Consider the following 13,627-nt stretch of genomic DNA (forward strand, 5'->3'; position numbering starts at 1 on the left):
TATCTGATACTGATAGACTCCCATCCTTCACATTTTTTCCCCATTAGTTCCCTTGATATCCTTGATCTTTTGTTCTTCCAGATGAACTTTGCTATTGTTTTTTCTAGTTCTATAAAATAGTTTTTTGGTAGCTTGATAGGTATGGCACTGAATAAGTAAATTAATTTAGGTAGGATTATCATTTTTATATTGTCTTATCCTACCTATGAAAAATTTATGTTTTCCAAATGTTTAGATCTAGTTTATTTGTGTGAAAAGTGTTTGATTTTCTTGGGTTCTCTAAGTAGATCATCATATCATCTGCAAAGAGTGATAGCTTGGTCTCATCATTACCTATTTTAATATCGTCAATTCCTTTTTCTTCTCTAATTGTTACAGCTAGCATTTCTAATAAAATATTAAGTAATAGAGGTATAATTTGCATTCTTGCTTCATTTCTGATCTCATTGGGAAGGCTTCTAAATTATCCCCCTTGCAGATGATACTTGCTGATGGCTTCAGATAAACACTACTTATTATTTTAAGGAAAAGTCCTTTAATTCCTATGCTTTTTAGTGTTTTCAATAGGAATGGGTGTTATATTTGCTCACCTTTTTAAAGAAGCAGTTCTCAGTTCATTAAGACTAGTTTCTTCCTTTCCTTGATTATCTCTAATTTATCCCACATATATCTTCATTTTCGGTAATTATTTGTGTGTTGTCTCCTCTTTTCCAGCCCCAACTATCAGCTTCTTCAAAGTAGTGATTTTCTTTAATCTTTGCATTGCCAACACTTGGCACAATGCCTGAGAACTCAGTCACATAATAAATGCTTACTAACTGACTGAATAGGAATAGTATGCATGTAGATGTATGTATTCGCAATACATTTATAGATGTGTATCTTAGTTTTCTTTCTATGTTTTTACTCATAACCAGTTAGGTATGTTGGTTATCAATAGTTCCTTTAAGCAAAATCTTGTAATGGTTCCAAGGGGAAATAGGCTCTCTCACCTTACCTTTCCTACTCATTAATTATCACTGCTTTCTTGCCACTGAAAGCATAGAGCTCAGAATCACAAATAATATATATATATATGTGTGTGTGTATAAAGTTGTGCCCTTTAATTGCCAGAGAGGAAAGTTACAAGTGCCCAACATAACATTATTTGTCAGATTGACAGTGATCAACGAAGGATTCAGTAAAAAAAGTATTATATGATAGGAAGACATAAAAAGAAGGAGGAGAGAATATTTGCTAGCAGTCTTGGAATCTCCTATCCAAGTGACCTTCCTACTGACTTTTTCCTTGCCCTTTAAGCCTTGGCTTTGACCTTAGAGTCTGCCAGTAGGTGGATATGTTTTGTAGTCCAAGTGCAATGTTTTATAAAAAAATGTTTTACTACTTTTTCTTTATTATACTACATTGATGAATTCACAATGAACTACATGTACACATAGCATCCTTATGCAGCTTAAGAAGAGAAAGGCAGGGAAGTAGCAGAAATAGTAGTGCTCTGGGGATAATGATTGCCTCTCTTTAGGGAACAGAAACTCTGCCACAGAACAGGATGCTATTAATTTTTTGGCTCCAGATAAAGAAAAGAAAGAAATTCTGAGACTTAAGTTCTCTTTCTCTCTTTGTAGTTGCTGGTATCTCCGCTGCCGCAGTGGCAGCTGATGCTTTAATACCTTCTTCATTGAATTCCATGGAAGATGAGTGAAAAACACTTGAAAGGTACATTTCTTTGAGTGTGGACAATCCAGAAAAGTCAGCTTTATCCTCATGAAAAGCATTAGATATTCCCAAATTGCAGAGAATATGAGCCATGTTGTAAGACTTTTCTACCTTGATTTTGGGGAGAAATAATTGGTTGTGAAGAATTTCCATCAAGGCCACTGATTCTGGATCCATCCAGGCTATAAGTATTTCGTAGGTTAGCCCTTTTTCCATCTGAAGGAAAAGAATGGAAAATCCCCTTTATTAAGCTGCCTGCAAAGACCACATGTTCATGCTCTTTCCACTATGCAGCTAGAAAATGACTGCTCCCTCAGGGTCAGTTACCGTTTTGGCATGTTGGTCAAGCACTACACTGAATCTCTCCCTTGCTTCCCTCCCTCTGACCCACAGCCAGACAGTGCCTTCATCTCTCAAAATACAACTATTGCTATCCTGTGGAGTGATATTTAAAGAGATATCATCATAATAGTGGAAAAGAAATTGAATAAAGGCATAAGGACTTCAAAGTTTTCTGTTGTTACTCGAAGGGGGGAGAGAGAGATAAACACAATGGACTGATTATTCTGTGTTGCATAGAGCCAGCACTGTTGTTGTTGGAAACCACATTCCTAGCACCCTACTTATCTTTGTATGCTGTTGAATGGTTCTAGATCTACTGAATCAGTCTGTTTTTAATAGCAGTTTTATGCTGACTTAAATCTGACTTAAAATGCTCAGAATTTCTGCTCTTTGCCTGAATGAAATTGGAGACAATCATGATATTGCCTTGACTTCCTCCACTACAAATCTTTGTTATATAATATCAGCTATGTCCAAACAGCAGTAAGGCAATCGTGAATATGTTATTAAAAAAAACCCACCTGTCTTAGAATCAATATTCTAAGTCAGAAGATCAATAAAGGCTACTAGGCAATGGGTATTAAGTGACTTACTCAGGGTCTTATATCTAATAAGTTTCTGAATCCAGATTTGAACTCAGGTTTGGGGTATATGTACTGGGTTTTTAAAAAAAAATTTCCCACAGGTTTCAGGCTAAATCTATATTCATAAATTTGTAAAATTTTATATATTTCTTTCTTGATTCCTCTCCACTAAATATACTTCATCCCCAGGGAAGATTCTCTGCCTTCCCCTTGGAATTGCTTTTTTTTTCTTTTTCATTAAAGATAATAACTCTCTTTTTAGTAAAAACATTCAAAATTCTTCTAAATCAATAATATTTTGAGTCTTATGATAAATAGTTGTGTCTTATCTCAAGAACCGAGTTGGTCTTTAAGAACAAAAATAAAATAAAATAAAATAAACATTGCCTATACCCCTGTCCATTTGAAAAACCAGCATGAGAAAATGGAAGACATAGCCAATGCCTACTGTAAAAATTCTATGAGAAAAGAGCAACTGGAATCAGGATATACAAGAATGTAAGTCACCTTTGCATACATTGAGCCTTACCTTTTTGCCATCATCAACAGGAAACACAAAAATAATATTCCATTCTTTTTCATTATACGTACTTCTACAAACATTAGCACCTAGCTCTTCTATATAGAATCCCAGAAATATGCCTTCTTTCACCATAAACTTTGCCATTTTGTTCTTTTCCTTAAAGGAAACAAATAAACATTTGGTCAAAGCTAGATTATTGGGGGCAGTTAGGTAGTTCAGTGGATGGAGAGCCAGGTCTAGAGATGGGAGATCCTGGGTTCAAATCTGGCCTCAGACACTTCCCAGCTGTGTGACCCCGGGCAAGTCATTTAACCCCCATTTTGCCTAGCCCTTACCACTCTTCTGTCTTAGAGCCAATACACAGTATTGATTCTAAGATGGAAGGTAAGGTGGGGTGGAAAGCTAAATTATTGAAAGGGGCAGGTAAAAAGCAAAAATAGCTTATCTTAAATCTACCTGAATTTTTAAACCATCCATTTGTTTTCACAAATAATACTGCTATTGCATTCAGCATATTCCTTTATGACAGTTCTAGATTATCTGGAAATCCCTTCTTTAACCCTACCCTTACCCTCCATCCTTTCTTACTTACTTTATGACTTGGAAGAATTTTCTTCATAGGTTCAACCTCATTCTTCCATATTAATTTAAAGTTGATGGTGTTCACAAAGATTAATAGGCTAAGTGGATTAACTGAATTCTCAGGTAGAGTCTCAAAAATTGTACCTTTAAAAATTTTTAGAAAACATATTTCATTCTTGGATGCATATCCATTGGTAAACTTTGGCAAGACATGCATAATAGATTCTAAACTGAACTTCAGATATTTAAGTTTTTAAGGGCAACTAGGTGGCTCAGTGGATAGAGTGCCAGACCTGGAGTCAGGAAGAGCTGTTTGCCTCAGTTTCCATGTCTGTAAAATGAACCAAAGAAAGAAATGGCAAACTACTTCAATATCTTTGCCAAGAAAACCCAAAAGAATCATGAAGAGTAGGGCGTGACTAATTGACTTTACAACAAAGTTAATTTAATATGTGAATAAGAGGGAGAATAAGATAGAACTCCTTATCTCACTTGGACTAGAAATGTAATAGCCTCTTATAATCAGTATGATCAATTTTTCCAGCCTTGCTAAGTTCACCTCTTCTAAAGTAACCTGGTATCCCTCTATTACTAGGGGCTCACTTTATTGATATCAAACAGTACAGATACCTGATCTGCTTTAGTGCTACTATTATGCAGAATTCCTGAACTTTACTGATCCACCAGCCTCAGCCTTCCCAGCAACAAAGACTATAGGAATGTGTCAACATACAGCTCTGAATGCTATAATTTTAAGAAAAAAATTAGTCATAAAAACTTTCATGTATAATAATAATAATGATTGCTAATATTTACGTAACACTTGAAGTATGCGATCCAAACCAACATGGCAGGTAGTTGCTGTATTGTCCATATGTAACAGAAGAGGAAAATGAGGCTGACAAAGAGTAAGTGGCTTACCCAGGGTCATATTGGTAATACATATCTAAATCAGGATTTGAACTTGTCTTCCTGACTCAGTCCATCGTTCTAACCACTCCATCACCCAATGATACTGTATGGAGAGAGCAGGGATTTTGATAAACTATAATACCTTCTAGCAAAGGAATTGTAATCTTGAATTGAGAAAGGAGATATCAAAAGAAACATAATATATGAAAATAAAATGAGTACTTCAGTGTTTCAAGAATCTGTGCTCCCTCCATGAACACAGATGCAACTTCCCCTTACACTGATCAATAAACCTCTCCAGAAAACAACAAGAACAAAATATATCTTAGTTGGCAACCTTCTGGGATGAGTTTCTTAGAACTTAATTATATTGGTCCTCAGATAGCAGAAAATCAGAAGCTGTCACTGGACCCCAGACTATAAATACTTCTACCTTGGTAGGTTCTGCTAGATGCACTACCTCCTGAACCCAGGGATTCATTTCTGTTCTGGGATGAGGCATCAGATTATGATCTTAGTCTTCTATCATTTACTAGGGCAGCTAGGTGGTGAAGTGGATAAAGAGCTGGGCCTGGAAACAAGAAGACCTTTGTTCAAATCTACTTCGGACACTTACTAGATGCACATCCCTGGGCAAATCACAGCCTCTCTCTACCTCATTTTCCCCAATTGTAAAATAAAGGATCATAATAATATCTACCCTACATGGTTGTTATAAAGGGCAAATTATTGGGAGGTTATGGATTCAAATCTGGCCTCAGACACTTCCTAGCTATGTGACCTTGTGCCTAAACCTTCCTGCTCTTCTGCCTTGGAACCAATACACAGTAATGATCCCAAGACAGAAGGCAAGGATTATTTTTTTCAAGGTACACAGAAGATCAAATGAGATAATGTTTGAAAAACACTTCTCATAGTAACTGGCAAAGAGCAAGTGCTTGAGATATATTTGTTTCTCTTCCCATCAATGAATATGAGAAAGATACAGATAGGTACAATATGATAAACCAGTAATATGTTGGATACAATCAGAGAACTTATATCCAACTTAAAGAAAAACTATGAAGCAATCAGTAAATAAAAACTGGTAGAAGAACATAGGCTATTCCCAGGGTGGGCAAACAGGATGAGCAAAGAATAGAAAATGGGAAAGGGGTGATTATGATTGCCTAAGCACCAATCTGTCTGGAATGGGAAACATGACATGAGTATCAACGGCTTGAAGAGATGACTATGTAGGGGTAGGAAAATATGGCAAAGCCTCTATTATTCTACACAAGTATCACTGTATGATCACTCATAGTTACAGAAGCCCCTAGGCAGCTGTGATATGAATGAAAAATGCAAGACCATCCACGAGTAGAGATTACAGAGAGGTAGACTTGGGGTTCTCTGTAATGATAATTTCTTAAGAATTATACCTCTCTGAAGACTGAATTGGCTACATTATAGAGTAGGGTATCCCCCTTCACCACATGCCTTCAAAAAAAGCCTAGGTGAACTTTTTTGGGTCTGTTGTAGAAGAGAACCTTGCTTAGGTACAGGTAGGACTAAAAGTCTTCTGAGGTTCTGTAGTTCTGTAAAGTAGAAACTGATTCAAGGGAAATAATGGAAAAAAAATGTGAAGGAAGGTAGCCTAGCAGTACCAGATCTTAAACTGTACTATAAAGCACTGGTCATCAGAACAATATGGTCCTGGCTAAGAAATAGAAGCAATGATCAGTGGAATAGGCTTGGGGTAAGTGACCTCAGCAAGACAGTCTATGATAAACTCAAAGATCCCAGCTTTTGGGACCAAAATCCACTATTTGACAAAAACTTCTGGGAAAATTAGAAAACAGTATGGAAAAGATTAGGTTTAGATCAACATCTTACACCCTACACCAAGATAAATTCATAATAGGTGAATGACTTGAATATAAAAAAGGAAACTTTAATTAGGTGAACACAGAATAGTTTACCTGTCATGGTATAATTACTCAAATATATAAGGAACTAAAACAATTGTACAAAAAAATCAAGCCATTCCCCAATTGACAAATGGGCAAAGGAAATGAATAGGCAATTTTCAGATAAAGAAATCAAAACTATCACTAAGCACATGAAAAAGTGTTCTAAATCTCTTAAAATCAGAAATTCAAATTAAAACAACTCTGAGTTACCACCTTACACTAAGCAGATTAGCTAACATGACAGCAAAGGAAAGTAATAAATGTTGGAGGGGAATGTGGCAAAATTGGGACATTAATGCATTGCTGGTGGAGTTGTGAATTGATCCAACCATTCTGGATGTCAATTTGGAACTATGTCCAAAGGGCTTTTAAAGATTGCTTGCCCTTTGATCCAGTCATACCACTGCTGGGTTTATACCCCAAGGAGATAAGAAAAAGACTTGTACAAAAAATATTTATAGCTGCATTCTTTGTGGTGACAAAAAAAAATGGAAAACTAAGGGATGTCCTCCAATTGGGGAATGTCTGAACAAATTGTGACATTTGTTTGTGATGGAATACAATTGTGCTCAAAGAAATAATGAATTGGAGGAATTCCATGTGAACTGGAACAACCTCCAGGAATTGATGCAGAGCAAAAGGACCAGAACCAGGAGAACATTGTACACTGTGGAACAACTGAATGAATGGACTTTTCTACTAGCAACAATGCAATGATCCAGGACAATTCTGAGGGACTTAGGAGAAAGAATGTTATCCACATTCAGAGAAAGAACTTTGGGAGTAGAAACACAGAAGAAAAACTACTGCTTGATTACATGGTTCGATGGGGATATGATTGGGGATGTAGACTCTAAATGATCACTATTGCAAATATTAATAATATGGAAATAGGTCTTCATCAATGATACATGTAAAATTCAGTGGAATTGTGTGTCAGTTATGGGGGAGAGGGGGAGGAGGGGAGGGAAAGAACATGAATCATGTAACCATGGAAAATATTATAAATTCAATAAAATATTTCTATTTAAAAATTTAGAAACTGATAAAGAAAATTCCGAAAAGATGATTTATGTAGTGTAAACCTCAAATTTCCTTAGACTTATAAATGTTGGAAATTTCACCATTGGGAAATTTCATACTTGGAAAATTTCTTACTGATAGTCTATTGGAATGGGAACCCCATTGGCATGGGAGGTTCCTTCTCTTCCCTTCTTAAGATTACTTTAGGACAGAAACCCTTTGCTGAACAATGGAAAGGACTTTGACCTATGCTTAAGCATAGAACAGGAATTTCTTTGAGTCATGATTGATTTTAGAATTGATACAATGGAGATACTTGGAATAAATCTCCACCCTATTCAGTCCTAACAGGATTGAGTAAGGGCTGCAGCCTAGATCAAAATTTAATTATTCCAATCTCTACCCTACTCAGGTTAACAGGATTTAGAAAGGGCTGTAGCAAAGGAGCAAAGATTTAATCATTTGAAAATATGACCTTCAACAGACATGTGCAAAAGCCAGAAACCTCTGGGTGGTCCTGGGTTAAGCTAGAGCCTCCAACATGAAAAAAATAAATTTATGACCTTCAGTTTTCTCTGCTACCCATGCATTTATGTGTTTCCTGATGGTCTCAGCTTCTTCAGAAAAGCAAACATCCTCTAGGACTGAATTGTAGAACTTTTCACAGGATTTTTTAAAAGACTAGAAGAGAGGGAAAGAATGGTCAAAGACATTTCTCTGACCCATTTCTAAGAAATAGCAAAAATGTCATACTATTTAGCAACAAACATATTTTTATTAGGAATCTGTTATCAGGAATACACACACACACACACACACACACACACACACATATATATATATATATATATATATATTCCCAATGAACCATATCACATATTAACCATAGGTTTACATATGTTCATGGCTTATTTATTCAAAAGAAGTTTTATAGGAAGTTCAACTGTATCTCATTTTTACCCTCCAGTGTTCATACAAATTACATTTTGAAACCATATAGTATCTAAGCAGAGGCAGCAAAATATAGTGGAAAGAGGATTGGCCTAATCTACCATACATCCTCATAAAATATCTGTTTTCATTTATAATCTTCATTACCACTTTATGGCTAAGTAGAAACAATTGACTTACTGGGAGGAAATTTAGAGCATTTTCTCCAAAGATCCTGTTGGCACTTTCAAGTAGGTATAGAGTGTGTGGATTGTTCATTTCAGTGAGAAGTGATGAGAAATTCATGTCAGTATTTCTGAAGTTCCCCAAAGAAATAAGCTAAGAAAAAATAATGGGAGGAAGAGCATTAACTTTTTTAGTTAGTTTTTAACAAATAAATAATAAACTAACCTTTGTAATAAAAGCTTCTTGCAACCTTCACTTAACCATGAAGAATTCATTGTGAAACAACTATATGCAGGATATCCTAGGAGGAAACACTGGCTTTTACCCAAGAAAGGTGAAAAAAAAATCTCAAAGTCAACATCTGAGAGAACTAACAATTTCATACTGGAGGATGTAAAAATACACATAATTGAAACATAAGTGGTTTTGTCTCCCAAGCTGACACTAGCTTTTTAGACTCAGACTTGCATTAGAATTGTCCCATGGGAATAAGATTATGAGATTATTCTTCCCCCTCCCCTCATCTCACTGTCCCTCCTGGAAGTAGATAAAGTACATTTTAGAATTTGGACTTCAAAGACTTATGATTGGAAATTTTGTTCTCCCTTTTAATAACTGTTGTTGTCAAGTCAACCAATATGTACAAGGTACCTATTGTGTATCAGGCATCGTGCTAAATGTTAGGAATAAGAAGAAAGACAAAACCAGTCCCTTCCTTCAAGAGGCTTGCAGTCCAATGAGGAAGGCTAAGACTATCTATAACAAGAAATATGACCTCAGATACTTAATACCTGTGAAATGCTGGGCAAATTACTCAACCCTGTTTGCCTCAGTTTCCTCATCCATAAAATGAGCTGGAGAAGAAAATGACAAACCATTGCATCTCTGCTAATAAAACCCTAAATTAGTCACCAAGGACCTCTTCATGAAAATCTAGAAATGTTACTGAAGAAATGTTTTCCATAACTGGACTTCTTCATTGCCAATTAGGGCTATACCTATCAATCTCATTGACATTTCTATTCATTCAGGTTTTAAAGATCTTTAGAAAAGGAGATCCATATTTTAGAAAGTTTCTTAATCCAATCATCAATAATAATGTTCTTTGGAACTGGTCTCCTAAGGAAGCAGAGCATGACCTAAAGTAGACTCAAAAAGCCCTCTTGGCCCCCTGGTCTCATTTCCCCTTTCCATTCACCCTAAAAACTCCCCATCACATTAGGATCATCATTTACATTAGCTCCTAAAATTTGGGCCTAGTACAGAGGGAAGGACTCAAGAGGTGAAACACACATACATTCTGGAGACAGGTGGTCCCTGCCTATAGCTGAGAGCCATCATCATACCAACATAAATCCATGTATCAGTATCACCAGAGAGGACAGGTCAAATAGAAGGGAATATATAAAAACCAGCAACTTGGTAGGAAGGTAAAAGTCTGAAACTTTAAGTCTTAGGGTGAGTATAGCTCTGAGTTGTAGGTGGAAGAAAAGGGAGAATAGAAAAAGCTCCTCAATCATGGAACAGTCAGGAAAATGCACCCCAAATACTAGGGATCAAAAGATAGTGAATCAGTGGCTTAACAGTTTTGATTTGCAAAGTCACATGACCCTGAAGCTTTAGTTATCTCTGCCATCCTTGTGTGTCTCCACAGGTTATATTTTCAGAAGCCTCTCTTAAAGGTTTGAAAACAACTATTCAGTGCTTTCTTTTTTCAATCAGTGGTTTTAGTTTTTTACATGTACGAGATTTGGGTTTTATTTTTTGCTTTTTGTTTTACATCCCAGCTACAGGGTGGTCAATGTGTGTGTTCCAGGCTGTTCCATGATGTTCTAGTACCATAATCAACAAATCATTGGTAAAAGGCTTAATCACCAATTCATTTGGAAGCTGATACACTGGTTCTTTCCCTACTTTGTAAGTCATACACTTACTTGTGTTATTTGGATTGCAGTGTCATTCTTTGCTCCCTGGAGAACCATGGCCAGGACAAGTGAGATGCTTGGGGGAGAAAATATCACATTTTCTAGGTTTTCTTCACAGAGCCTTTTCAGTAGATTAAAGGCAAGTATATTGATTGCTCTGGTGAGAGAATTCATGATGGAACCTTGACCAATCACACAGACAGGTGCAAGATAAACACAAAGTTTAGGAACAGAATGCTTTTTTCCCATGATGAAAGCTCAATACACATTTCATTTTCACACCATTTCTCTTTTCAGTTACCATTGCCCAACTTCCAGCCTACAGAAAATATTTACACCTTAAAGGAGAAGGATTTTTTTATCCTGGTTGGCTGCCAAGCCCTGAAGTAGCGTAAGGGCATTTGCTCTAAGTGCAATGAGTACATTCCAAGAGGAGAGGTCACCTATATTCTAAGTCTGCCTCTGCCATCTGCTTCCAGTGGAACCTAAGGAAAGTCTCTTAGCCTCTCTTGGCCTCAGTTTTCTCAAGGGCACAATGATGAAGCTAAGCTAGATGATTTCTAAGGTCCTTCCCAGTTATAGATCTATATGATCCTCTGATTTATGTCAAAAGTATCTGAACAGAATGTAATATTCTGAAAGAATGGGCCCAACCCATTTTATTTTCACCTCCACATGCACGGGAAGGAAGAAAAGCTCTAGCTTGCATCACATAAAATGGACAAATAAACAGAAAACTACGCCCAGAGTGGGAGGGTGAGAAGAAGGAGCTTTCTGGGTTATTAATGTATAGAATGGCAGTCAGCTGTAAAGCAGCAACTACTGACTATCATAGCTATGAGAACAAGAGCTGAGAAATGGGAATACAGACCAAGAAAAAGCACCAGAGCAAATGGAAGGAGGAAGCTCAGAGAGGTGGAAGATAGTTGACCCTAGGACACATCCCCAGAGAACACACACACCAGAGACTTGATTAACCGGAACCATGAGTTTTGTGAATCAAACTATGTATTTGAATAAATGTGTTATGTTCTTCCCTTTAGAGGGATGCTTTCAAAGAAGCTAAAAACCCCTAATGGAGGGAAACAAACCAACTCAAATGTTTTTGAGATAGAAAAGAAATAAGTCACAGAATAATTAAGGAGACTTTAGTTAGACCTAGTCTTAGAGTAAAAACTTGAGATTTTGAGTCACACTTTATATAAGGTAAATTATTTTCCATGTGGAGGGTGACCAAAATCAAACCAAAGTGATAAAACTTTTTGGATTATATAAGGGTCCTCCCAAGCTTAATATAGTTTTCACATTTCAAATATACAATGGATCTACTTATTCACTTTATTTCTAAATCCTAGTTAAGTGTGAATACCCTTGGGCTTCTGAGGGCTATATAACAATGGTTAGTTGTTTGCTAAAATATTTTATCTAGTATAAATGCTTTGGAAAACATTTGTGCTTTGGATCCTTTCACACTTTCTCTTTTTTCAATGGCCTCAGACTTAGAAATAGTCTGGAGAGAGGCATTACACTATCTATAAATGGGGTGACTCAATAATTGCTGCTGATTTCCACCACCACCCCCAAGCTGAAATGGAACTAGAGAAAAAGAGTTGAGGTCATTGTAGTTCATCCTAACTTCAGTATCTTCCAGGAGTAGAACACAGAATTCCTAAAGCAAAGGGGAACACCCCAACCCTGCCTCATGTGTGCCTTGGAATAATAGAAAAAAAAAACACAAAAAAACACCAGTTTTGAAGACAGATGTCCCAGATTCAAAACACTGTGCTACTGATTTTTTTTTTACCTATGTACTTTTGGGCAAGTTATTTACCTGGAATAGGCCTTAGTTACTCATCTCTAAAGTGAGAGGTTTGAACAATATAGGGAACCTTAAGTTTCAAATGGCATAATGTTCAGCTCCTTCCTATCTGCATGACTAAAGTGTCTCATACATGAGAGCTCCCAAACACCTTCAGTTTGCTGTATGCATAAAGACACAAAATTTTACTTACCTGAGAAATTTCCACTTTGTTCCTTTCTTTTTTACTGGGAAGCCATTTTCACTCAGGTAACTGAAAAGGTGTGTTTTTAAGTCATCAAGAGTAAATGTGGCAGGTGAAAGGTATCAGTAGAGTTAGCAGTCATCTAACTCACTTCATTTTACTAATGAGGAAGTTGAGACCCAAAGAAATTAAGGTTATGGACAGTGTAAGAAGCTGAGCTTAGCTGGATCTTCTGTCTCCACATCCAATTCTGCTTATACAACACATTGATTTCTTATGTTTTCTTGGATAAGAGACAGGAGAAGAGAAAAGCAGCACTCAAAGATAAAGATCAGGTGATAGAAACTCCCATGTACCAGTAAGTTTGGTTGCTTTTGTCTTTGGGGCTACTGCCCTTGGAGCATAATGAGCACTTAACTTTGGATGGGTCTGAGACTTAGTGGTGTGAATTAGAAAGATTATCCCTCTAAGTGACCAGGAAGGGGCAGAAGGACTCATGCTATCTTTTGTGTACTTGGAACCAAGTGATATCTAAATTCTATTTTACCTCAAGATTCAATAAAATAAGAAAGAAAGAAAGAAAGAAAGAAAGAAAGAAAGAAAGAAAGAGAAAGAAAAATGGTGTCAAAGAAATATTTCTAGGATGAGACACTGGTTTTACTAGGTACAGTGATGACTCTTCCTATAAGCATCTCAAGAAGATAGTGTCTTCTCATACATCTTCTATATCTGTTGAAAGATCTAGTTATCTTGACACTGTGAAAATACCAGTAGTCAATGAGCCAGTTATCTTTCTGGTTTTCCTCCATCTTTCCCCACATAACCAGACCAGCTTCTAGTCTGCTCAAATATCTTTGTGGTTATATATTGTACCATGTTCATATCTACCTTATGTTTATCCATCATGTCTCTGAGTGACTAATAATTTTACTTTTTAGAACACTGTATA

General features: G+C 36.5%; 1 protein-coding gene across 1 annotated transcript; it reads right to left on the reverse strand.

Annotated features, from left to right (window-relative positions):
• Window positions 1–1,360: 1,360 nt before the first annotated feature.
• Window positions 1,361–12,779, reverse strand: LOC103103126 (serpin B8-like). Its single transcript, XM_007486878.3, has 7 exons — window positions 12,688–12,779; window positions 10,685–10,751; window positions 8,766–8,903; window positions 8,198–8,315; window positions 3,758–3,891; window positions 3,172–3,321; window positions 1,361–1,932 (listed from the first exon to the last, which is right to left on the reverse strand). Exons 2-7 carry the CDS (start codon window positions 10,730–10,732, stop codon window positions 1,519–1,521), a joined length of 1,002 nt encoding a protein of 333 aa, XP_007486940.1. The 5' UTR covers window positions 10,733–10,751; window positions 12,688–12,779; the 3' UTR covers window positions 1,361–1,518.
• Between the last annotated feature and the right edge of the window lie 848 nt (window positions 12,780–13,627).

Source organism: Monodelphis domestica, chromosome 3 (genome assembly GCF_027887165.1).
Source record: "Monodelphis domestica isolate mMonDom1 chromosome 3, mMonDom1.pri, whole genome shotgun sequence".
NCBI classification, from domain to species: Eukaryota; Metazoa; Chordata; class Mammalia; order Didelphimorphia; family Didelphidae; genus Monodelphis; species Monodelphis domestica.

Excerpts from the sequence above, each read along its gene's own strand:
- LOC103103126 (XM_007486878.3), bottom strand. The coding sequence starts at position 10,732 with ATGGTTCTCCAGGGAGCAAAGAATGACACTGCAATCCAAATAACACAA. Across the intron at positions 8,904-10,684 it reads CTGCAATCCAAATAACACAA|CTTATTTCTTTGGGGAACTT; the intron begins GTAAGTGTATGA and ends ATTTTTTCTTAG. Across the intron at positions 1,933-3,171 it reads CTGTTGATGATGGCAAAAAG|ATGGAAAAAGGGCTAACCTA; the intron begins GTAAGGCTCAAT and ends CTTTTCCTTCAG.